The sequence below is a fragment of the Camelina sativa genome, chromosome 1 (genome assembly GCF_000633955.1).
Source record: "Camelina sativa cultivar DH55 chromosome 1, Cs, whole genome shotgun sequence".
Lineage (NCBI taxonomy): Eukaryota > Viridiplantae > Streptophyta > Magnoliopsida > Brassicales > Brassicaceae > Camelina > Camelina sativa.
The window spans coordinates 969,643-996,388 of NC_025685.1; the positions used below are offsets into that span (position 1 = coordinate 969,643).

The 26,746-nt window shown below is 32.1% G+C and overlaps 3 protein-coding genes and 1 long non-coding RNA gene across 6 annotated transcripts; 1 reads left to right on the forward strand and 3 right to left on the reverse strand.

Moving 5' to 3' along the window:
• On the forward strand, window positions 1,457-3,124 carry LOC109129317. Its single transcript, XR_002035586.1, has 3 exons — window positions 1,457-1,902; window positions 2,045-2,672; window positions 2,787-3,124. It is a non-coding gene; the product is annotated as an uncharacterized LOC109129317 (long non-coding RNA).
• Window positions 6,983-9,777, reverse strand: LOC104789095 (WUSCHEL-related homeobox 11). 3 transcript variants are annotated; one of them, XM_010514867.2, is made up of 3 exons: window positions 8,993-9,777; window positions 8,224-8,399; window positions 6,983-7,203 (listed from the first exon to the last, which is right to left on the reverse strand). In XM_010514867.2, the coding sequence occupies exons 1-3, from the start codon at window positions 9,696-9,698 to the stop codon at window positions 7,192-7,194; spliced, it is 894 nt and encodes a 297-aa protein (XP_010513169.1). In that variant the 5' UTR covers window positions 9,699-9,777; the 3' UTR covers window positions 6,983-7,191. The 3 variants fall into 3 exon arrangements, with proteins under 3 accessions (XP_010513169.1, XP_019099654.1, XP_019099651.1); XM_019244109.1 differs by lacking the exon at window positions 6,983-7,203 and having other exon boundaries at window positions 8,185-8,399; window positions 8,993-9,184; window positions 9,272-9,777; XM_019244106.1 differs by lacking the exon at window positions 6,983-7,203 and having other exon boundaries at window positions 8,185-8,399.
• On the reverse strand, window positions 17,541-20,619 carry LOC104703227 (peroxidase 57-like). Its single transcript, XM_019229237.1, has 5 exons — window positions 20,471-20,619; window positions 19,711-19,808; window positions 19,016-19,467; window positions 17,635-17,928; window positions 17,541-17,580 (listed from the first exon to the last, which is right to left on the reverse strand). Exons 1-5 carry the CDS (start codon window positions 20,586-20,588, stop codon window positions 17,541-17,543), a joined length of 1,002 nt encoding a protein of 333 aa, XP_019084782.1. The 5' UTR covers window positions 20,589-20,619.
• Window positions 21,968-23,764, reverse strand: LOC104789236 (peroxidase 28-like). Its single transcript, XM_010514981.2, has 3 exons — window positions 23,488-23,764; window positions 22,764-23,230; window positions 21,968-22,482 (listed from the first exon to the last, which is right to left on the reverse strand). The coding sequence occupies exons 1-3, from the start codon at window positions 23,689-23,691 to the stop codon at window positions 22,194-22,196; spliced, it is 960 nt and encodes a 319-aa protein (XP_010513283.1). The 5' UTR covers window positions 23,692-23,764; the 3' UTR covers window positions 21,968-22,193.

Genomic DNA, 26,746 nt, shown 5'->3' on the forward strand with positions numbered 1-26,746 from the left:
ACAATTTCTTACTTAAAAACTATTTGAATAATTGACAGATCTCAAATCTATAGAATAAATATTATAAACTAAAAAAAGTCACACTATCATTATAAACCTAATTAAAAATAATTAACATAATTACTTTTAGAGATTTAGTTCTATTCAAGGCTTTATATATAGAGATCAGATACATAAATATATGTTTTCATATATAAATGTGTATGCTTCAGATCATGAGTGAAATATCATAAACAAGAAAAAAAGATAACAACTAGTCATCTACTCGAAACAATATAAACGAAGCACATAATATCGAAACACCAGTCACGAAATGGAACTGCACCATGACGTAGTCGAACATATTCTAGAGAAACTTCCAGTGAAATCATTGCTCAGATTCAAACTTGTGTCAGTACAGTGGAACTTTATAATCGGATCTCAATATTTCAAGAAAAAAAATTTGATATATCGGCAATCACAAGATCCTGATATCCTTATCATCAATCCCCGTGAATTTAGTGATGATTATACTATTATCGCCAGGGAAAACGTAATAAGGATATTTACAATGAGTTCATTCGATTTGATCAAACTTCCTATTCTTTTCCCCCGTGTAAAAAGACTCATTTTGAGAACGACCCGCTTTTGCCTATTTACACATATTCAGTATCTGGAAGTTGTGACGGTATGCTGTGCTATTACAATCACGACAGGTGTATTTATGTGGTCAATCAAGCAGTTGTTCTCGACACGCTAAAGAGAGAGAAAGACGGAACTATATGACTGACCATGCCCAATTGTGTAGTCTAGGATTTGGGAAAGACAAATCCACAGACACATACAAGCTAGTTTGGCTGTATAATTCATTTGAGATAAGCCTTGAAAACACTACAACCTGTGAAGTTTTTAATTTTAGCACAAACACTTGGAAGTATGTGACCGCTGCTCCTTGTCGTATTCTTAATTACCATATTCCAGTATACTTAGATGGATCACTTCACTGGTTTACTGATGAGTCTATTGGGGAAACAAGAATATTATCATTTAATTTTCATACAGAAACTTTTCATATAGTCCTAAAAACTCCGTTTCCTGAAGCACCTTCGTCATATTCTAAGAATATTGTTATGTGTAACCTGAATAATGATCGGCTATGCGTATCGCAAAAAGAGCAGCTAAGACAAGAGATATGGTCATTAAACAATTCAGACATGATATGGGAAAAAATTTATTCATTGAATCTAGATCCTCAATTGTTCAGGAATTTTCCTCCAATGGCTCTCATACCAAATGTTATTATATGCGTCACTCCTGTCGCGGTTTTGAAGATATAGAAGAGGAAATCACTAGTTCTTTTTGATACACTTACACATGTGAGGAATCGCAAGTTTACCATATATGATCCTGAATTGAGATCTTATGATGCATGTTCCCACAGTAAGTGCTACGCTGGACATAGGGGTGTCAATTGGGCTTTAGGCCCGCGGGCATAGCCCGTTATGTAGCTTAGCGGATCGGGCATGGGCTCTTAATTTGATGCCCAAAAAGTGGCGGGTCACGCGGACTCAGCCCGTTTGGTTTGCGGGTCAAGCGGATTGTGACCGCTGATGACCGCGGGGTAAACGGGCGGTCTGCAATTGTCACAGTTCCATCACTGATTCACTTCTATGCCAGTTCACAAGCGATGGTGCGGCACAGGGGAGGAGATTCGGGCTAGATTCGGGGTCAAATCCGAAGAAGACGAAAAAGGTACAAACACTTTCTCTCTCGCTGATCGTGTTTGTCTCTCAATTTCAATCTTCTGGGCTCATTTCTGATTTGTCTCTTCCCTAAATCCCTTGTTAGTTGTTACAACAACTACTACAAAATTAGGGCTTTAACGAGGAAGAACATCACTTTGAATCTTAAGGTTGTTTCAAGGTGAATGCTTTTTTTTATTTTATGAGTTCTGGGTTTTGTTAAGAATCTGCTTTTATATCTTCTTAGCTTTCCATCTGCTCAAAAGTCTTGAAATTTCCAAGCAAGTTATTTACTTTGTCAAAGTGTTGTTGATCTTCTGCAGATCAAAAGTATGGATCTTAATTTAGATGAGAATGAGATTCTAAAGGCTCGAATCAAACAACTTGAACTTGGTACGTTTTCTCAATTTCTCAACTGTAGTTTCTTTTTGTGTATTTCTCTTGGTGGTACTAGTTATTTAGACCTTGGACATGTTTCTAGGCTTGTAGAAATGGTTTTTTAGTCTTACGTTTTTGCTTCTCTGCAGCCTTCTTCAAGTGTATTCTGCTGCATTTTGCCTTCTCTGATGCAAAAGATTATTTTTCTCTTTTAGTTATTTACTTGTGTTTTCTTCTAATAAACTTGATATTGAGTTAGTTTATAGCAAATGGTGTATGACGACATCATCACTTGTTACACTTTCAGAAATTCTTCCCTTTCTCTTTTGGGTTATGCACTTAATTTGACCTTGGCTACTCTGTGCGTTATGCTTTTGTGAAGATATTATCTATCATGGTTTTTTGAGACTCCATTTTACTTCTGCATCTTGATTACCTGATATATGTTGAGTCTGACCACTAGTATTTCTTATAACTAGAGCGTAGTGAACTATAGAAAGATATTGAACAGTTGTGCATGCAACAAGGTGGACCTAGAATTCTTGGTGTGGCTACTCGGATGCATTTCCAGAGGTGTCTTATTTTCTATCCCACTTCCTTATTAGATTTAAGTTCCTTATTCAGCAATTGAATGCTACCTTATTTTTCCCTTCACCTCATAGATATTGTTGGATATGGCTCTAATAGGACAGCTAGCTTGGAGCAGGAGTTAGAGAGCTTAAAACTGAAGTTGGCTGCTTGCACAAGAGAGAAAAACAATATTTAAGAGGAACTTGCAGAATCTTATCGTATGAAAGTGATTATCTTTCTAAAGAAGAGATGCCCGCGGGCATGCCCGTTAGTCCGCAAAGCTAGGCGGAGCGGGCATGGGCAGTGATACTTTGCCCGCCGCCCGTGGCGGACCTGTCCGCAGCGGATCACTGAAAATACGGGACCGTCACGGTCAGCCCGTTCGGGCGCGGGCATGCCCGTTTGACACCCCTAGCTGGACATTATTCAACTGTGGTACCCTTTACTCCAAGCTTGATCTCAATAGTAGAAGAATAATTATTTTAATATCAGTTTTAATTTTAGTTTGATGCTTTTGGGCTGGGCCAACAGAAAAGAGATTATGTGAGCATTTTTGGTCAAGTGATTGTAACTTTGATAATTTTGTTTGCCGTATGGTTGGTTTGTTGATTACATACATTTTAATCACTGCCGATTTTTATTTACTGTTAAAACTATGTAGTGATCAGTTTTGGGTTCGTCCTATAAAAGAGAACTTCATGGATTCTATACAAATCTTTTTTTTAACATACATAATCTAAATAATCCTATGATAGACAAGAAACAGAGAAATAATTATCAGCATAATGAGAATAATCATTCATTAACTATAATACTTCCTCTGTCTCAGGAATATTAAAATTTTAGAGCATTTTCTTTGTCCCACAAAAATTGATGTTTTGAATATTTTTAATAAATTTTTGGACAAAGAAATTAATAATTAATGATATTGTAGAACGTGTATGGAGTGTACTTTTGGACAAAGAAACTGAAACGACCGTATTCCACTGAACGTCACTATTTATTTTTGTCATCAGTAAAAGAATTAGTTACCATTTCATTTTTTCCTCTTCTTATTAATCCTTTGTCTCTCTCTCTCTCTCAAAACAAAAATGAATCATGAAGAAGCTAAAAAAGAAGTGAAGTAAGAAGAAGAAGGCAATTCAAACAATATTCAACAGATTCATAGTGAAGAAGAACAAGAAGCCAAGAACTTTCAACCGCTTCAAAAAGAATCGAGGAGTGTTTATCGGATTCACGATTCCAACTCTAGGGCCATGCGTCCATTTGATTTGAATAAATTATTCTATAAAGATGTAGGAGAGATCCATCCGGAGAAGGAAATCGAAGACACTATATTAGCTATGCTGAAGATTTATTTTCCTAGATTTTATCTGTCATTTATTTCCTACGAACATGAGCTTCTTGAGGATTTTCTAATATGGTTTCTCCTGTCACAATATTTCAAAAAAAACAAAATATGTTATAAATAAAATCATAATCCTACTAAAATAAATAACATGATTCATGTCTTCAAAATTAAATATCTCCTTAAAGTTACTAAAAACATTAAATACTTTATGACATGTATATAAAAAAAATTGAGCAATATACATCTATAAATAAATTTACTAAAAATAATTTAATAAAAATACATGAAGTAAACTCTCTTGGACTTCTATTCAAATCAAACAAAATATTTTGCTCATTATTTTGAGGTGGTAAATTTAGATCAAAACTATGAAAAGCCATTTTGATGATTTTGACTAATGGTGTAAATCTATGTCAATATATATAGAAGGTTAATGGAACTAAGTTATTTTGGTTTTGGCTCCATTTTATTTTTTTTCAGTTTTTTTGAGTTACGTGACTTTGGCTCCATCCTAATTTTTTGTTTTTGAGTTAAATAATTGTGGCTCCAAGTTTGAAAATTTTAGTTACTCCAGTTTGGATGTTTAGGAGTTAAAATTTTGTGATAAATGAGGATATGAAAGGTTCACGTACATGGGTCGAGATGTTTGCATGTCTTTATTTTTTTCTTTTTTTTTGTTAATTTTTCATTTGAGAAGAAAGTGGGAAAGTAGAAATATGAAAAGTTCATGTATATGGATCGAAATGTTTGTTAATTTTTCACTTGAGAAAAAAGTGGAAAAGTGGGAAGGTCGGAAAATGAAAAAGTATTAGAAAAATAAATTATGAGATTGTCATAAATAAAATAAAAATCATCAGAAACAAAATTAATCATATATTTCCTCTATCTTAATATGTGTGTAAAATCCTAAATTTCAATCTTTCTAAGACACAGAGATGGAGTAGTATCTAATAAAATTATAGTCAGACAAATCTTGCATACTCTCTAACGAGCAAACGAAAAGAAAAAAATCAGAATAGATATAGAAGGTGGGAGGCACAAATGCTAAAAAGGTTTGGTGTCTCCTATATATGTCCTAAGTTATACAAAATTATTCGGAAAAGAATAAAGGTTTAAGTATTAATTATCGGCATGGAAGCCTATAGGAAGCTGTGTGGACTAAGTTTGTAAAGATCCATATATGTAAGTCTAAACTGATCAGTAATTCAATATACATATGCTTTCTTCTTTGAGTTCGGAAATCAAGAATTAACCAAACATGCGTCTCCTAGTTACTGGTTATAATGGTCGGTGTTGTCACCTAGTGGCTTTATTTTATCGCTTAATTCGAATTTAAATATCTACATAATCGTCTTCTCTCTATATTAAATACTACTATAACATTAGTGAATATTATTGTATAAATATTGGCAACACAGGTTTAGCTCATATTCTCTATTCCGTTCTTGTAACCTTGTTTATTTCTTATCGATCTCTACAATCCAAAATTAGTCAAACTACGATTGAGGTTGATAATAGTACTATACAGAATAACGGATTCGTGCAAACTTTTAATTTATGAGATCCCATTACAAAAATTTATGTAACATACTTAAAAAATTTATTAAATATGTGTATATGTTCTCGATTAGTACATGCATATAATCTGGATCCAAACCTACCATAATATATGTTTCATAATAAATGAACAAATATACATGTATAGACGCAGATATATGTGTTCGTGCCACCCTATAATATTACGGAGAGCAATGAAAGATTTTATATAAAAAAAAAAAAACATCTTGGATTTGTCTATGCATGATTTCGAATATATAGATTTTGTCCTTCAAATTTATCAAGTGAACGTTAAATCAATACTTTCATGTGATGTTTACAAGGTTAGATCTAATGGCAGAATTTGGCTTTACAGAAAAAATTAAGATTTCTGTCTTAACTATCCGATTAAGATCTTGCTTGAAGTTGTTAATCAAGGTTTGTGTTTCGGAGAGCAGGAATCGACAAGAATTCAAAATCTAATGAACCCAGCTGTCTTATGCTTTTTTTTTTTAATAAATAAATTCAATTTAAACTAAAATAATTCAAATTACATGTACTGATCGATATACACATTTTCAATTCGCTTTAAAATCAGATCACTAAGCATTTCGTTAACAACTTTATGACCAAGCTAATTTTTATTTTTTTAATCAGTTTTTTTTAGCCGAGACCTTTTAAGTACTATGTGAGCAGTTGCTTTGTAAGATTTGTTAAATTTCACTTTTTGTCTCAGATATGCATTATCGAGTGACTTGAGAAATTGCCAAGTGAAAGGAGGTGAAGAAGAAGCTTATGACCGCTTTATGTATTCACTTAGTATTATAATTAAGCAGCAAAGTAGTGGGATATACGGGCCTTCTTTTTCGGCTTACATAAGTGAGAATAACGATTTATCTTAAAATGTTGAGGTTAATTATTATCTTAAAATTAATTGCATAAATATAATAAGCGGAGTCCTATAATTTTTGATAATGATTAATTAATTCACGTGAAAATTTGTCCTATTATAGTTGTTAACCAGATAAACTCAAAGCATATATAATCATATATGTCTACTTTTTGCTTTCACTAATCATACAAGTCTATTGATCTTGCACTTTGGGATTAATGTTTTGTGTTAACTAATATAGTCAAGCTAGTTTTTTTATTAGATTGTTTTAGATTATTGACTAGGAGTAGTTTATGATCCTAGTCTTTAATTAATTTTATTTATGACTTGCGATTTCCACTTGAATGATTTCACATCATACTACCATGGCCATCTATCTGAGAGGTCTCGATTCTTTTTAAATTTCAATAATATTTGATCATTACTCTCTCTACGTACACACGAACATGAAGATCCCTAGACACAAATTTTATTGCAAATCAATTATTCATATTTTACATCTAAATACCTAAATTGATAGTACGTACATACTAAATCTCTTTGTCTTAGAAGAGCTTTTTGACTTCATCTTATATATTCGAAAATAAATTACAAAATGTAAAACAACAGAATAAACTTTGATTACACGATATATAGACAATAAAAGAAAAAGAAAAAAAATGGATGGAACGTTGCAATAAAGTCTAAGGTAGAAAAACAAGGCATCTGTTGCATCACCACATAAGAGTAAAGCCAGTTCATGTCTATCTTGGAACCTGTCGATAACAAAACGAAAGCAACAAATAACAAAAAGAAGATATTTTATAAATTACAAAAAGAAGTAGAAAAAAATCAAACAACAACTAAAAGTTCTCTTGATAGGATCCCATAAAATCGACTTAATTGAAGGAAGGAGGGGAAGGCTGAATCAGGCTTTAAAACTCAAATTTGTAAGAGAAGAGAGAGTGTGTGTATATTTTCCCAATGTTTCGTTCGCCAAGAAATCAAATAAATATTTCACGCCGCAACTGTAAAATATTACTGTATAACCGAAAACTATATAGTCTTACTTCAAAAAGAAGGCACAGAAGAGACAACACACACATATATAGATGTGATCTTTCATACATAAGTTATCTATGTAGAGTTTCGTTTTCTTCAATAGAAGTAGTAAACATAAACATTTACGTTAGAACATGAACGCTGAAATCAATCAGTATAACAGTTATCGAAGATAATTGACCAAGCGGAGTATTAGAAAATAAATGGATCAAAACCATAAAATTATAGTATTGTGATGACGAAGTTACTACGGTTTGAACAACTATTTTTGAAATTTTGTTTTCAGCATTAATGTTATTAAGAACATAAACTAAAAACTTAAAATATTTGTTTGATTCAAACGTAAAAAAGACCTCGTCAAACCACAAAACTTCAGTTACAGAAAATTTCATGTAATTTTTTAAAAGAAAAAAGAAAAATCATATTCATTGACTGCACAAACCGACACTCATCAATTCGCTTTCTCTTACGAAGGACTTTCTCTATTTACTAAATTATGATGATTAAATAACATTGCAGCAGACAATTTAGGACTTTACCCCAATTGGGTTCCATCTCATTTCCTATTTTCAACACCAAAGTGAGGATCGAGAAAGAGAGAGACGANCCAAAAAAAAAAAAAAAAAGAATAAAAGAGTACGTTTGCTCAAAACCAAACAATATACTACAAATATATATATTCACGAGGAATTCAATCAGCAATAAAAAAAAAGAAGCAAGATTGAATTAATTACCAGGAAATAAGCTTCACCATGTTGTAAGGTATGCATCAAAAAACCGAACTCATCGGTAGGGAGAGGAACACCTGAGGAATGCACCAAAACCAAATCTTCTCCAAACGTTGCTTTCATGTCTATTCCTCCTCTCGTCACTTCTGTCGGAACTCCGTTTATAAACACCGTTATAACCCCTGAATTTCAAACATATTTCTTATATATTATATATGTAAGAAAGATTAGATTAGAAAATTAGTTGTTAAGAAGGCATTATTAAAAGAAGAATTAAGCTACTACTCATAAGAGTCAGTTCTTTCTTCTTTTAAAACCAAAAAAAAAAAAAAAATGAGTCAGTTCTTTGGTTGGAACTCATCTGAAGCTTTTTTATTCCTATGTTTTCTTTAATAAAATTGAGATGTAGAGATGATGTTTCTTTCCTATTGAGATAAATAAATAAAACCTTATTAATTGTTTGAAAGTGCTTGCTCTCACAAAATGTTAGGCAATACCGGATGCATGATGATTAACCAATAAGCAATTATTAAGTAAGTCGCCAAAAACAAAACAAAAAAAAAGAACCTTTCTTTGGTTGAAACCCACCCAGAATTGGATTTTTTTTTCCCTACCTTTAAAACAACTTTACAATAAGATAATTGTTACATTTTGAGACTTTTTGGGGAAAGGAAGAGGGTTTAGGGGACAAAAACACTTGAGCTTATAAAGAAAAAAGAGTCATGCAAATTATTATTTTTTCTTTTCTTTTCTTTTTTGGGAGTTTTGTGTTTACCTTGTTGGTAGTGAAAATGGGAGTTTTGATCAGGTGGGCACAAAATCGATGCGACATTTGAGCTTTGATGTTGATAATGAAGATGATTAGCTTCTTGGTAACCCATTTGGCTAGACATTGTTAAGAGATTCTCCATGCCACTATTGCTTTGATTATCACATCCACCGCCACCATAAGAAGATGAAGAGCTAGCTGAAGAAGAAGTGGAAGAGGAGCTTGAACAAGAAGGAGGAGAAGAAGAGAGACTAAGGAAAAAAGAAGGAACTTGGGATGACCCACCAAATAAGTAATTAGAAGAAGTGCTACAACCTCCAAACCCCAAATCACTCCCACTATGATGTGGTAAGCTGTTGCTCACCATCATCGTCTGGTCACAAGTGTTGGTGGTTGCGGCAGCGGCTGCAGCTGCAGCCTGGAGCTGTCGCTGCCTCCTGCGGGATCTTGACCGCCGGTTTTGAAACCAATAGAAGACATTTGCATCTCCCACCGCGCCAAATTTCTCGAGCATCTTTCGTATCCTTACCGTCTCTTCTTTGGGAGGGTTAACCATACCACTGTTGAAGATCGATTCAAGTATGAGTATTTGTTCCGGTTTAGGTGACCATCGTGACCGAACCGGTTCAGCTGTGGTGGAACCGGAGGCGGATGATGATGGGGGTGAGCGACTATGGCCGGTTGGGCTATGTGGAGGTTGTTCTTGGTCCATTGCTTTCAAGAATATTGATTTTTTTTTTTGTTTTTTGTTTTTTTTTTCTGGTTATGGAGAATTTAAAAGAAGCCACAAATTGTTTTGTGAGTTTGTGAGAGGTGGTGAGCTGAGGGTAATGAATTTATAGGAGAATGATTACTTAAATAATATTTTTTCCTTGTATATTAAGTTACATGTGGTTTATCTTTATCTTTTTGTGGGTTCATCAATATAATATACTTGAATGATTTAAGCATATTTTATATGTTGTTACATATAGTATATAGGTGCCAAAATGTATTAAGTCTGAACTCGGAGAAACACAAACGAGTGGAATTGGCATTTGAAATCTGAAAACATATCAACTAAGCAAATACTCTTTGACCATTGCAACTAGGGATATTCCAGAAAAAAAGAAAAAAAAAAATCAGTGTCCCTTATCCGCTTTGATTTGCATGGCAATCAAATTCATTAAATACATTTGCCATGCTTAAAACATAATTTGGCACTAACGGATACGACAAAAGAAATTAGCTATCGACTTCTGGTTTAATCCATCGTTGATCAAATTTTATCCATAAAAAATTTCTAAAACCAAAAACCAAAATTACAATTACAAACAATATGTTCAAACTAGCTTAAATGCATTCGAGTGTCAGATGATGGGTTAGTCTGGTTTTGCTCACCGAAGCCCCGTCCAAATTTAATTTTTTGAAGGCAGTCTTGAGTAGTTTTCTAGATGAATCAGTGCTGGGAAAAATTAGAAGTCATAAAACACATAAAAATTAATTGGAAATATAAATCAGACACCATATTTTGACCTATATGTGATGTTAAGTAACAAAAATAGTAATATTTCCGTTTTACTTTAAGTGAGATGTTAAAGCTTTTATACATACATATATTAAGAAATCATATATTTTTTCTTTTTTACATATAAACATCATCAACTACGTACAACTGATTTACTCAATAAAGAACTATAATAGATAATGTTTGGACAAAAATAATCGATTCGTTTAAAGACTACGGAAACAAGAAACAGATGTCGAACAATTCGTTTTATTGATCAAAGTCTCGAGCTCAAATACAAGAATTCAAGGTACAGCGAATCAATCTATAAACCCTAGCTGCGTTCTAGAGTTGAGTCGTGTGTCTTGTGTTTTTAGGTCTCTTGCTTTGTCTTTTGATGCCTTCTCTCGTGGATGCATCTCTCCTTTATATAGAGATCTCTCAACCCTAATCCTTTAGGATATGTCTTGGGTTTGTCGAGTCTATCTATGATAGGGTCGGTCACAAGACTCTTGGCCCACTAGTAAAGTCGGTCGCTAGACTCTTGGTCCATTAACAGATTCAGTCATGTGATTTTTGGCCCATTGATAAAACCAGTCGCGAGATTCTCGGTTTCGTGATAGAGTCAATCACGAGATTCTTGGTTCACTGAACCAATCAGGAAGACTATCTTTTTATCAGATAAATTCATATGTACGTTGATTTTATCCAACAAAATATGCGTTGACTTTATAAATTATATTTATTTATTTATGATGATAAAATTATGCCCAACAGATAATATAATTGATCAAAAAGTGAAATATATTTAATTTAAATCACTAATAAAAACTTAAAATCACTTAATTAATACAACTTTTTTTTAAAATATCATCAGATAGGAAAGAGTACTATGCACTAGAGGATAACTCAAGTAATGTTGTAACGGCTCATAAATAAATATGTAAAAATGCACAGTATTATTGAAAAAAAGTTGAAATGAGAATGAAGAGGCGCATATTGTACTGTCCACCTGAAAAAAAAAATTATATGAGTAAGTCGTCGGTTATGATTGTCTCTCTTTCTGCTCTATAAATCATCAAAGATAAAATAAATATTAATTAGTATTTTTTTTTTTAAGCAATACTTGTATAGCTTAATGATCACACCATCGTAATTTAAATTCTGTAAGCTCATAACACTAACACATAATGAGTACCTCGAATTGAAATCTAGTATTGTATAAGTATAATGGCAGATAAAACTGTTTGCGTATTGTTATATAGAGAAGTATATATTATAAATTTCTTAACATTATTATCATGTATAATATCCAATCGTCTTATCGTTACCTAGTTTGTATTTTCTTCACTAAAATAGACTAATTTTGGTGTCATGCGACAGAGGCGCCTAAAAAGATTTTTTTTGTCACTTACATGAAAAAATATCAAAATGTTTTTCTTTGTCACTAAGTTTTGCACACTTATGAAAATGAAGAAAATCCTTGTAGGGGTAGTAAGTTCTTAAGAAAATTTATAGTGGAAATTAATTTATAAGTTGTAAAATCAATAATATATTTTGACCATGTAAATTTTTATTATAACATTATTTTAGCATATTAAGTAATTTTATATACCCAAAAGACGATCCAAACCGAAGGTCAAAAAGTAAAGAAAACCATGGAGTTATTTATTACCTATGACGTTGGGAAAACATGGCTTACAGTGGGTAGCCAGCCACTTGATGCTTTTTATTTTGTACGTGCAAAAATTTATTATACCATATTTATTTCATTATTTGACAGTTAAGATTTAGTTGTGCGCTTCCTTAAAAAAAAAAAAAGAATTCTAGTATTATTTTTCTATCCTTTCTCTCTGTTGTTAATTTGTAAGAATTCTATGATATTGTTTGTTTTATTCCTATAGGAACCCTGATTTTTAATTTTATTGTTGGTTTCTTCTGTATGTCTAGCTTGTTTTGGTAATATCAGTACTTTGGTCAAGACTCCAAGGACGATTATAATTATAAAATAGTTTTCAGATCATAGTTGATCGGAGATTCGTAGGTGTTGTAAAAAATAATAAAAATGATGAGAAATAGATATTTAGTTTCTCAAGGGCACCTTGGTTACTGAGTCCAGATTTCCGATCAAGCATCTTAATATTGAGACTTACTGTCATTAAGTCAATTCTTTACAAAGTCTTAGTCACTGATCACTGATCAGAGTCTTTGAAACTAACTTAATTAATACAACTAAATGGAACCAAAACATCTTATGGTGGTGTATTGGATCTCAGAGTTTATTAATTACCACTCAAGTGAATGCGTTATTAATCTTGGAGTTATCCATTGTTCATAACCATAACGATTACGAGTGTAGAGTTACACATATTCATGCATGCTATTAAATGTAAATGTGAAAATTATTTTAAAACAGATATGTGAATTAGTGTATATTCAGTGTACATATGATGAAAGGGAATGGGGTGTATATTCAGTGTACAATGATGTATGATGGATGGATCATAATAATTTTTCCTTTTTTTGTTAGGGAGAATGTATTGAACTTTAAATGGAGAATAAAATAGTCCGTACATAGGTGAGTGTGCGAATACGTATGCAAAAGGTAGAGTGTAGAAAGACACAGTAGGAGACAACTTGCTTCTTCAGATGCCCTCTGTTTTTGACTGTCTCTGTATAATGGTATAGCTGTTTTGGTATTTTTTTTTCATTTTATATATTTTTAATATAATATACATTAATAACGTAAAAAATAAAATAAACTACTTCTTTTTGTTTTCTCTTGTGTGTTTTGGTGCTGTTTCTATAAATTATTATTCAATTGATCGCGTATACATGTTCTTCGTAGATATTCATATGCAGCATGGGCTCCGGCTACCTCTCTGTACCCGAGCCAATATATTATTGTTACATTTATTTTTAATATTATATATATATATATATATATATATATATATATATATATATATATATATATATATATATATATATATATATATATATATATATATATATATATATATATATATATATATATATATATATATATATATATATATATATATATATATATATATATATATATATATATATATATATATATATATATATATATATATATATATATATATATATATATATATATATATATATATATATATATATATATATATATATATATATATATATATATATATATATATATATATATATATATATATATATATATATATATATATATATATATATATATATATATATATATATACTATACCTTAGTTCTTATTTCTTTTCAGTTTCTGAACTTTTATTGTTTTGTTAGATATTTTCTTTTCGTATTTTGGGTAGAATAAATAAATAATTATAGACACCATACCTTGTGTTTTGATTTATAATGTATTTTAGGTAAACTCATTTAAATTAATAATTGAATTAAATTATATTATTTATTGACGTAACTATTATTTCATATCTAAACTAAAAATATAGCATTCTGTTTATTATATTCTACTTTCTGCAAGTTGATATCAAACTATATTGTAGTTTTCCTAAATTAAAAGATTTTATATATTTGTTTGATTGACAAAAAAAATTGGTTTAGGAAAAAAAAAGAATTTATATTTGATGAAAAGGTTTCCCCGTAAGCTTATATTATATGAATATATATTCGGATATATATAAAAATATATATATATATATATTCGGATTGCAGGGGGACACCGACCAACATGTGGTTCTGCTTTTAGGGCACAAGTGTGAGTCTCTTTTGTTTGTTTATCAACGTGTGAATAACAATAATATGTGTTTCACCCGCCCACATCAAATTCACTTTTTTTTTGGTTAATGTCCACTCTAATGTCCACGCACAAAAAAAAACCTTTGTGGCTAAAGTGAAAACTTGTCTAAAGATACTTAATCTTTTGGAAACATGCAATTATTACAGCTATATCATTGAAATTATACTTAACAGGTTTGTTTAGCAGAATATATTGCTAGATTATCTGTTTCAATATTGTTCCAATTTTATCGGATATCTCCGGGAGACAGTAATTAGTTTTTTTTGTTCTTTTGCTTTTTTCAAAAATACTAAATGTGTGTGTGAGAGAGAGTAATTCATCAAACTTATACTGTATCGTTTCATTCAATTGCAACAGTTAAGAGGAGCACTCTTATAAAAAAGGGTTTCTGTTGAGATTATTGATCACGTGATTAATTAGTAAACATATCGGGGTATTAGAACGATATTTTGAACACCTCGTGGTAGTAGATATGCCATAACGCTATATAATGTATTATAAACTGCAAATCTGGAAAATTAGACCTATAGTGTAAACAATAGAGTCTACAATATAATTTGGACTAAAAAATTGGACGAGGCTTCACAAAATGAGAGGAAGAAAACCCTAGTTTAGCATATCAACGATGATCTCTGTGGTCCTGAGATTCTCAAATTCTGTACGACTGGCTTCTACATTTTGTTTCGTCTAAAAACATAGATATATATATATATATATGTGGTCCTGCTCTCTGTGACATGTACCGATGTACGGACCATAAATATACTATACTCACCAGTCACGACTGATAGGTAATGTGTCTTTGTGTTAGAGATTATAGATTCTGATGATGACGTAATTAGTAGTATCACTATATTATACATCGGATTTTTCTGGGGATTATAACCTTGGGACTTACGTACTAATTATTTTCTGGGTCAGAAAGAAAATACTACTATATAACTATATATAACCAATTAATAGACTATAGTGTATATATGTTTGATCAAAAAAACTATAGTGTATATATGATATATATACGATGAAAAATGGTTTTCTTTTTCCTTAACACCAATAATCACAACACAAAATAACATATAATTAAAAATGTAATTTCCTTCATTAATAGATATATCGAATAGATTCATGATACATTTTTACGATATTTGCATTCTATATACATTGTACTGTTGAAGGCTTAAGTTTTTTACCAACGGAGCTGACATATGGAGTTGAGTTTTTGGGGGTTTGTCCACTGAACTTGCAGAGCACTTATGAAGATATTAAAAAAAAAAGATACCAGGGAAAAGACAAAAATAAAAAAAGGAGGAAAGAAACAAAAAAAAAAACTACAACATTGAACATTAATTATTTATTACTGATGTATATGCAGCATGCATGAATCCTGACAAGAAACTACAATCATCTCTCTCCTTTTCCATATTTTAAAGAAAACAAACAAATTTATTTGCCTCATATCTTAAACTTTTGAGAAGATAAATTTGTTTGAAGGGTTTCCACAATAGTTAGATAATTTTTCATACAAATAGAGAATATGCACTACATATTCTTCTATATATTCGTAAAAACAGTGGATAATAAACTCATGAAAAGTTGGTTTTACATACATAATTGCCAACTTTAATTTTCTTAAATTTTGTCTATCTAGAGACAAAAACACCCAAACAAATATCTTCTCACATATCCATATTCCATAGTATAGCTGATATCTATTGCAGATATTGAGAATAGTTGAGAATAATCTAAAATATTTGCCACCAATAAATTTTCATGATTTTCTTTCCTATGCCACATCCATCAGTAAGATAAAACTGCTATATACGGTATCTTGAGAGTTGAGACTCTTGAGACAACGTCGACATAACTTTCCATTAATAATAAGTAATAACAGCATATGGGTTTGGTACAAAACACCTAAAACACATACCAAAGATACGGCGCAAGTGATTTTAAAAATAAATAAAATTCGTAGATCCCTTTTTTTACTTACAAATAATCCTTAAGTTGTTTCAAGTGATACTGATGTGTCTCGCACTTGAATGCTTTGCCATCACAAAAAGAGCCAAAAGGCTAAAGCTCTAATCTTTTTATTTACTAATAAAACTATGTAATGATCAAATAGCTAGGCAGATTCATGCATTTATTTTAATTTATATATGTTCGGTTCATTCGAAATGTTAATTACGTGCTAAGGTTATCATTAATCATCATTAGCCGGCACTATGTTTGGCCTTTGTTCAGACAAATGGCAATGTTGTTGTGAAAAGGACATGTGAACTAAACAAAGACAATATCTTTCCTAGTGTCACACACGAGCACAAAACATCACTATCCATTTTTAATTATTACTATTATTGTGACTAGATTCTAAATAAACTCTAGTTTAGTTATGCCCATATTTTTCTACTTCTGTACGCGTGTGTAAGTGTCTATTAAAGGGAATAATAAAGATGCCTTTAGTTTCTACAATATTTATAAATGTCCATAAGAGAATAAAAGGATGAGAATCGATTTGAAAGTCCTATTGTTCATAAGAAAAAAATTACACTATGTGTTATGGCCTACGTAAGACTTCTTTGTCCGATCAAACCCTTTTTCTATCAATAGACTATATTAACAAGTGCCCTCCCCTCTCTAAAGAATAGTACCATCTAATTATAAAATAGCTACCTAGCTAGTCAGACTACTCTATTCATGTCATATGATTATATAAATTCCGTTTAAACTCCATAATTAATGCCTAGCTAGCATTATTGTCTGGAGCTTGATCGTCATTATTCTCTACTACTATATGCTCTAAATTTAAAATATTTACAATCTTACTTTTACATTGCCCATAAAAGGTGGAACCTCTGGATATATATCTCTTGGTTCATATTTAATTTTGGGTCTGTTCTTCCAAAAAAATGTATTCATTATAAGATATTTATGTCTTACTATGTTCTGTTCATTGACTTGCGATGAGGCCGATTACTGGAGGTAAAATGTAACGAGGCCCACTAAGGGCTGTGTCACGCAGTTTTAAGATTGTGTAGTGTTGGAGCACGATTGAGGCCTACAACTTGTTGTAGATGAGGGAGGTACAACACTTAACTTTTATAATTCAAAAATTAACCGAATAATCGTTCTTTTAACACCAAACTATGGAAGAAGATGCTCAATTTCTTTCGATACATTCAATTTAACTGAAGTCTTTAAGTAAAAATTATATATCATTGATGTTTATATTATTTATTATAAATTAAAATATGTTATTTTATTTTAAAGAAAATCAAAAGAGCAAGTCAAACACATCACAAACCACCCAAAATCTGAACCAACATAACAATAAAGTATCAGATTATATGGAAAAGAAAACAAGTTACTTGTCGTTGAATGCCCAACAATTTGTTCTGATATCACCGTTTTCACCGGTGAGGACACCAACAGCTCCCATTTTCACCATCGCGATCGCAAACTGACGTTTGAATAAGTCGTTGTCTGCTGCGTACTGAGCCACAACACTAGAAGTGGCTTCGTCTGTTGCGAGCCGCTGGTCAAGTTGCAAAACTCCTCTGCTCGCTCGGATTTGCCCAAAGAATGCGTTATCAAAAGTCAATGGTGTTGACCTGTCCAGTCCAGTTGATGGGTTCTCTGATGCCGCACATATGCTGGTCAAACTGTATAAATAGAGTTTTCAATTAATTAGTCCGTCTACTTTATTTCATCGTTTCTCTTCTTCTGGTTGATATGAATCAAACCAAAAAAAAAAATATTTAGAAACAAAATTTAATTTAATTTAAGTCAAATTAATTTTGGATATCTGACAAAACAAAACCAAATCCTAATTCAAATCATTTAAAAAAAAAATTGACACAAAAATTAAACTCTTTTGAAAAAAATATATAGATTTGACTAAAATCCAAATTCAACACGGACCATTTTAACTAAACCGACCCATAATAGATTCGTTATAGCTACTAACTAATATTCTAAAACCAACAAAATAAAAGAAAGAAAAAAACTAAAAACGTCCTTAGACTGAAATCTGGAATTGTAAATGAAATATAAAGTTCCGGTCTAGCTTACTTCGCAACCAAATTCGAGTCCATTGACGGGTCTGGCAAGCCGGTTCCGTTAAAATTGGTGAGTCGATCCTCAAATAGATCACAAGATCCCACACCAACCGTGTGTGCCCCCAAAAGAGCCACTGCATCGAACGTGTTCAACATTCTTTCCCCAAAGAAACTAAGAAAGGCAGCCACGGAGGCGGTTGGTCCAATAAGGTCAAACACGCCGTTTGCATTCGTTGTTAACCCATCACGTCGCCCCGTGGGGATGTTGTAGTTCGGCCCTCCGGCTAAGGACACAGAGTCACGAGTGGCAAGTGCCATTATATCAGCGCACGAGACGTTCGAGGGACACTGAGCCTCAAGCTCGGTCTTGATCTCGTCGATTAGCTCAAAGCCTCTCACGCTCAAGTTTGGACCGACGAATCTTTCTGAATCTGTTGAGTTTAGAAGGATAGAACCGTCGCAGCCCTATTAAGGAGGTTTAAAGTGTTTTTAACAAAATTAATCAACCGATCCAAAAGTTTTGACGTATGATTTTATCATTTTTTGCATGTGTTAAGGAAATATTTATTTTTTATTNAGCTACTAACTAATATTCTAAAACCAACAAAATAAAAGAAAGAAAAAAACTAAAAACGTCCTTAGACTGAAATCTGGAATTGTAAATGAAATATAAAGTTCCGGTCTAGCTTACTTCGCAACCAAATTCGAGTCCATTGACGGGTCTGGCAAGCCGGTTCCGTTAAAATTGGTGAGTCGATCCTCAAATAGATCACAAGATCCCACACCAACCGTGTGTGCCCCCAAAAGAGCCACTGCATCGAACGTGTTCAACATTCTTTCCCCAAAGAAACTAAGAAAGGCAGCCACGGAGGCGGTTGGTCCAATAAGGTCAAACACGCCGTTTGCATTCGTTGTTAACCCATCACGTCGCCCCGTGGGGATGTTGTAGTTCGGCCCTCCGGCTAAGGACACAGAGTCACGAGTGGCAAGTGCCATTATATCAGCGCACGAGACGTTCGAGGGACACTGAGCCTCAAGCTCGGTCTTGATCTCGTCGATTAGCTCAAAGCCTCTCACGCTCAAGTTTGGACCGACGAATCTTTCTGAATCTGTTGAGTTTAGAAGGATAGAACCGTCGCAGCCCTATTAAGGAGGTTTAAAGTGTTTTTAACAAAATTAATCAACCGATCCAAAAGTTTTGACGTATGATTTTATCATTTTTTGCATGTGTTAAGGAAATATTTATTTTTTATTCTAAGCACAAACCTATTAAAACGTTAACGTCCCATTTTATGTTTTGACTCGAATTGAAATTAGTCTCAACATATCAAAATGTTCCTACAGAATTTGCAATTAGAATAAATTTTCAATGAAACTCATACGTACCCCAACAAAACAGTCGTGAAAATGCATCCGAAGCAAAGCGGCAGTAATCGTGGGGTCACTCTCGAACTCATCTGTCACGAGATTTCGAACGATAGTTTCTGCAGTAGGACATGAATTGTTATAAAACCGACCCTCAATTGAGCAAACGTGACCGGAACAATGAAGAGAATTGAGAATAGAGTAGAAAAGTTTGCAATCTTCATCTTGTTTTGTAGAAATGTTTATATACTTAAGTGTTATTTGTTGTGGTACGGTATATGTATGTGTTATGATCGAACATTGGTATCAACCATTAATTACTATATATACACAAATTCTATCGTCTATGATATATTTCTATAGAGGGAAATTGCATACGTGTAAGTGAAAATTATTTAAACTTATTGAGAGTGGTGAATTTATAAACGCAGAGGGAAACATTCCGGTGCCTTGTAGAATATTAAATAAACTTGTTGTGCTAACTACTAAGTAGATAATAATATTTTTAACAAAAGTAGATATCAAGAGAAATTTTTATCTTTTATTGTCGGTAAGATGTATGTTTCAAATCAACCAAGTAGTTTAAATTTAAAATCTTGTTGAAAAAAAAAGTAGTTTAAAGATCCTATTTTATTTGGTCAAAATAACATTCTACACTGTAAAATTTATGTGATGAAGTACAAATTTCGGAAATTGTCAGCTGCTTGCTGCTAAATATCGTTCATATTATATTAGTAAAGCTAAACTTGGACATTGACACTATAATTTGGTTNAAGATTACGAACGATAGTTTCTGCAGTAGGACATGAATTGTTATAAAACCCGACCCTCAATTGAGCAAACGTGACCGGAACAATGAAGAGAATTGAGAATAGAGTAGAAAAGTTTGCAATCTTCATCTTGGTTTGTAGAAATGTTCATATACTTAAAGTGTTATTTGTTGTGGTACGGTATATGTATGTGTTATGATCGAACATTGGCATCAACCATTAATTACTATATATACACAAATTCTATCGTCTATGATATATTTCTATGGAGGGAAATTGCATACGTGTAAGTGAAAATTATTTAAACTTATTGAGAGTGGTGAATTTATAAACGCAGAGGGAAACATTCCGGTGCCTTGTAGAATATTAAATAAACTTGTTGTGCTAACTACTAAGTAGATAATAATATTTTTAACAAAAGTAGATATCAAGAGAAATTTTTATCTTTTATTGTCGGTAAGATGTATGTTTCAAATCAACCAAGTAGTTTAAATTTAAAATCTTGTTGAAAAAAAAAGTAGTTTAAAGATCCTATTTTATTTGGTCAAAATAACATTCTACACTGTAAAATTTATGTGATGAAGTACAAATTTCGGAAATTGTCAGCTGCTTGCTGCTAAATATCGTTCATATTATATTAGTAAAGCTAAACTTGGACATTGACACTATAATTTGGTTACTCTACGAGACTCTACAACTATTTATTCTATAACTTTGATTTTTTCTTTTGGAAACTTTCTCTAAAGTACGGTAAGACTATGGTTCTAAAAGTTAGATGAATTCAAGTCTTGGACAAATTTTATAACTCTCAATATCTTATAATTTAAATTTACTCAATTTTAAAACACAAATCAAAACTTAATTACATGAAAATATAAAAAAAATGGTTTATGGATTGAATATTTGAGTTCATCTAAGATGATCCAGATATAAAATTTGGTATTATCTTATGAATAGCTTTTAAAACGTTAGGCAAAACTATGTGTTATTCATTTAAGTGTTATTCAATTTACAATGATATCAAAAAAATAAGAAGAAATATCATATTAATATTAATCTTGACGTTGGTAATATTTTTTTTGCGATGCTTTAAATATATACTATCTAAATTCTAAAATATAAATAAGAAAAGGATTTTTTTTTTTTTTTTGGGTTCATCCTCGAAATATTAAAATTCATTATCAAGCAAACAAGGGTTGACTTTTTCGGGCTCATATGAACATATTCGTATTCTAATAATTATTCCTCGTTAGAGAGAGACGTCAGACTAGTGTTTAAGTAGTTCTAGCTAAATATAATAAGAAAACAAAAAATACGACTTTTTCTATATAGAAAACCACATTCACTATACTTCCCTAGTTATATGTTACATTATAAACACAATATTAACGTAATTTTCGTTTTTGTTATGTGTATACCGGAATTGGTTCTTCTTTTTTTCCGTAACTTTTCGCTCAAGTAAATTGGATAGAGCCGGAAAAAAAAATACATATCCAAGTTCTTGAGCATGAGAAAGATACAACTCTGAATTAGTTTGGACTCAGATCAACTTTACATCACTAATCTGGTATCACTGTACCAACGAAACATCTTGCTGTTATCAAATCGATTTACCAAACCTTATTTTAAGGATATACATACATATATAAATAAGCAAACAATCACCATTTCACAATTCATCAGAAGCAAGAAAGAAAATAAAAACAATCAAGAATAGAAAAAGTTTATAAAGCTTTAGTTGAATGCTCTGCAATTCCTCCTGATCTCACCCGCTAAACCCGTAAGCACGTCAACGGCTCCCATCTTCACCATGGCAATCTCAAACTGACGTTTGAATAGTTCGTTGTTGGCTGCGTACTGAGACACAACATCAGAAGTGGCCGGATCGGTCGCGATTCGCTGGTCAATAAACAAAATTCCTTTCCTCTGTCTGAGCTGACTAAAGAACAAGTTGTCGAATGAAAACGGCGTTGACTGGTCCAGTGCCGCAAAGCCGCCTGGAGCCGCACATGTGTTCCTTAGGCTACATGAGAAATATTCAATATATATATATATATATATTAGTATAAGTCTTTTTACCAACAAATACCTAGTTTCAAATCTTTTTTTTTTTGGTTGTAAATAATGTTCTTTTTTCAACTGATTGTTTCAATCATTGTTCCAATTTAAAATAATAAGAATACCCCAGGATAATTATCCAATGATCGGATTCAAACATTACTAAAAAGATCATGTTTTGTAAGAAACTTCGTCACTATATATTATTATCCCATCTATACTATATAGTTAATATCTTAAATCTACCTGGCAACCAAACTGGGGTCCATAGTTGGGTCGGGCTGTCCGGTTCCTTGAAAGTTCGTGACCCGGTCCCCAAAATTACCACAAGAAGCGACCCCAACCGTGTGCGCACCCAAAAGCGCCACCGCATCGAAAACGTTCATCCCTTTGTTGCCGAAAAAACCTAGCATACCTGCGACAGAGATGCCTGGTGGAGGGAGGATCTGCTCTGCGTCTGCAAGGTTCGATACAAAGCCATCACGACGTCCGGTAGGTACCAGGTAGCTCGGTCCACCACCTAAGAAGACGGAGTCACGTGTGGCGAGCGTGATTATGTCGGAGCACGAGACCGTGAAGGGACATTGAGCTTCGAGTGCCGTCTTGATCTCGTCGATCAGCTCGAACCCTCGCACGCTGCCGTTTGGGCCAGCGGTTTTTTCCGGTGATGGTTGAGTCGTCGTTGGGTCTATGAGGAGAGAAGCGTCGCATCCCTAATAGTGATGATGATGATAACAAGAAATTGTTTTAAACAATAAGTTAATTTTCTAATCTAATTTAATTTTCAGAAATTATATATTTGGTCATGAAATTAAAATTAAATTTAAAATTTAAAATTTTTAAACGAAAATATTATATAGTCAACACAAAATTTAATTGGCTATTTCGTACATATATTTCTTTGATTGCATCTCTTTTGGTAAGCCTAAGGATATCAAAATTGAAGATGGATGTTTGATAAGAATCATACCTGGACAAAACAGTCGTGAAAATGCATCCGAGTCAAGGCGGCCGTGATTGAAGGGTCACGACCAAACCGCTGGCGGACCAGGTTTTGTACGATAGTCTCTGCATTAGGGCATGATTGATTGTAAAACCCGAATCTTAGCTGTGCTAATGCCACGGGGGAAATCAATAAAATCAAGACTAGAACAGAAAAGTTTGCAATCTTCATCTTGTTTAGGTGGAAAGTGTTGCAATATGATAGTGCTATATATGTTCTTTGTGCAATGGCTTATGAGACCTCTTAAATCAACGATTACTATTTATACTCCAAAATGGGCCGTTTATAAAGAAAATTAATTAAAAATGAATGAATACATCTTGTAGATATATGTCGAATAGGTCAGTCAAATATATTTAAACTAATTAAGAGCGGTAAATCTAAAGGCGTACGTATGGACTACTTTGAAACATTCCGCTGCCTTATTGTGTACTCAATTATTTATAGACAATATATACGCCTTCCAGGAATTGAGAATGAACGTAGCTTAGTGATGGCAATTAGAATTCTACATTGGAAATAGGATGAAAATATATAATCATATATATGAAGCTAGCATCAAACATGAGTTAATATATTTATCGCTAGTTAATTATAGATTGGACATTTTGGAACATCATCACATGATGTCAAAATTCAGTTGATAAGCGTAAGTTTTCTCCTAGAATGGAATTCGTTTTAAATAGATCGTCTGAGTCGTCATCATCTCCATCAAAGGTGTTAGGCTTTGCATTATGTGGTGAATACATTTTCTTAAGAACTAAATTTTCTTATTAAGTTATATGAAGCTTTGCCCAAAAACAAAAACAAAAAAGTTATATGAAGCTTAAATTTTTCTAAAGCTACTTGTTCTAGCAATTGGATCTTTGAATTTTTCTTGCGACCGATATACGAGATGGACTAAAGTTTTAGACAAGCTTGTTCCTATAATATATGTATGATTTAGTATATTCAACGTACGACACAAAACAACTAAATTTATTTACATAATATATAGCAAGTGGTGTATTTAATTAAGTAGAAGATAAACGAGCCATCACACGATTAAATGTAAATCAACATGGAGCTAATTTAATGCGAATGCAAAGACTCGTTCTTATTGTTATTGGGTTACTTTCATGACTGTAAGTATAAGACCACAGCATATTTCGTAGAGATTTGTGTAAAGAAGTTGTCGTTGAGGAAAAAAAAAAATTAAGGTGTAAGGTGACATGCCCATTAATTACAAATAGATAGGGTCTACGAAGCCTTATCTTTGACTTGATAGAAATTGCTATCTTTTTCTTTCCTCTAGAATAATTAAATATCTGGGTATGTGTTTATGGAAAATGGACCAAATTAAATGGTTCATTAGTCGTTATATCCTGCTCAAGTTGATAACATTTCGTCAACCGGTGATCGGACAAACGAACAAATAAAAATAGATAATTTCTGATCATGCAGCAGTAAGTGATTTTCAGATTCTACTGCATGATCAGAAATTACAAATTAGGGTTATTTGGCGTCGTACTCTCACATTAGTTTCCTTTAGAACTAAAAAGGTGATAAAATGTAGTCTTGTGATAATGGGCCGTAGCCCAACTTTTTTGCTGATCCATAATTTGTGGAAAGTTCGGTTTGGTTCGGTTTACTTATGGTTTGGTTACCAGATTATCTCGGTTCATCATTTTTTTTACTGTAGATTTCAAATACAAAAAAATAATCAAGTCTTACTTTAAAATAATTTAATCTCTCTTTTTAAAAAAATTACATATAATTTAATCTCGTACCAGCTTCTATCAGCAATTATGTATTGCTTACCTGAAAATAATTTATTTAAATTGTTGAATCCCATATGAAAACAAACAAAAAAGTAATAATAGTTTTATACAAAATAAATACCGTTGGAGAAAACATATCTGACATCAATTTGTGGAAAACAGTATTATACAAATACTGTAGTATAATTTTTATATTTGAGAAACAAATGCTTGAAGAAAAGTTATAGGACAGGCTTTCTATTTATTTTAACTTGTATTTATTCCAATATCTTTTGTTTTGAAAAATTCGTTATATTTATGTCGCTAGTGTAAGAAGCTCGAAAACAAAGCAACGTTCATTTCTGCAGAGAGCAGGCAAGTAAGCAAACTAAAAAAAGTAAAGCAAGTTGGGATATTTCACATTTTATTTATTAATAATCGACCAAAAAGGTTCTATCAATAATTATAAATAACAAAGAGATCAAGGACAAAACATATAGTAATATCATCTTCATGCCAAATCATCAAGATTCTCTGATGTTCTTGTTCTGAAGATCTTGTTGTTTAAAATCTCGATCTACTAAAGTTGTTTGCTTTAAATGAAAGCTTCTCTCATTGTGGCAATGAGTTTGATTATTGATCTTTATTACTAGTACATAACTACATATTATGCTTGTATCATGTTTTAATTAATTTGTATATATTTATAAAAAAAACTGTAGATTCTTATAAAAACGTACGTCAGTTGTATTATAAAATGTTGGTCGAGTTCTTAAGAGTATATATATACTTTGATATGTTCTGAGTTCACGTACGGATTTAGACTATTTTTTTTTTTGATAAGATTCGTAATGGACTGAGTACTTCCAAAGTTTCACTGAAAATTACAATTAAAGAGTAGTACTATATATATTTGTAGAATGAAAGATAATGTAAATGATGAATATGTGTGCCGTGCACGTGCGCATACTGGAACATGAACTAACGGCTTCTGATGTATTGGTTATTTGGTTTGGTACTATATATACTATTACAATATGAGTGTTATAAACAAGTAATGCATCCAGAAATACATAGGAAAAAAACACACATGTGATGTGATTGAAATATAAAACCATGCAGATCTTATGGTTTTTTTCAATGCGATTTCCATTTATGAAAAGATTTTCCCTTTCCAAAATAATATTTTGTCGGGCCATGCAAGCAGATATTTCATGTTCGTTAATCAAGAAACATTTTGGTGAAGGTTTTTTTGTTTATATTTCACTTTTCACATAAGAAACATGGCAGTAAGGATTGAAAATATACTAGAATTATCTTAAGTCATCACAAATATAAAAGCATAACGAAATAGTAAGTATCATGGACTGAGAATGAATTCGGAGAGATAAGGACATTCATGAATAGAAGCAGTTGAGGCATGTGGAACATTGCTAAAACAAAAAAAACTTCAGATTGATACCAAAAAAAAAAAAAAAAAAAAAAAA

Bases quoted from the DNA above. Each gene is read 5' to 3' on its own strand.
- LOC104789095 (XM_019244106.1), bottom strand. From the start codon at position 9,698: ATGGACCAAGAACAACCTCCACATAGCCCAACCGGCCATAGTCGCTCA. The intron at 8,400-8,992 runs GTAAACACAAAA...TTTGAAATTCAG, and splicing joins CCATTTTCACTACCAACAAG to GGGTTATAACGGTGTTTATA.
- LOC104703227 (XM_019229237.1), bottom strand. From the start codon at position 20,588: ATGAAGATTGCAAACTTTTCTACTCTATTCTCAATTCTCTTCATTGTT. The intron at 17,929-19,015 runs GTAAGCTAGACC...CTATTTATACAG, and splicing joins GACTCGAATTTGGTTGCGAA to TTTGACCAGCATATGTGCGG. The intron at 17,581-17,634 runs GTAACTTGTTTT...ATGTTGGTTCAG, and splicing joins TGTTGGGCATTCAACGACAA to ATTTTGGGTGGTTTGTGATG.
- LOC104789236 (XM_010514981.2), bottom strand. From the start codon at position 23,691: ATGAAGATTGCAAACTTTTCTGTTCTAGTCTTGATTTTATTGATTTCC. The intron at 23,231-23,487 runs GTATGATTCTTA...CATCACTATTAG, and splicing joins TTCACGACTGTTTTGTCCAG to GGATGCGACGCTTCTCTCCT. The intron at 22,483-22,763 runs GTAGATTTAAGA...TTTCTCATGTAG, and splicing joins GACCCCAGTTTGGTTGCCAG to CCTAAGGAACACATGTGCGG.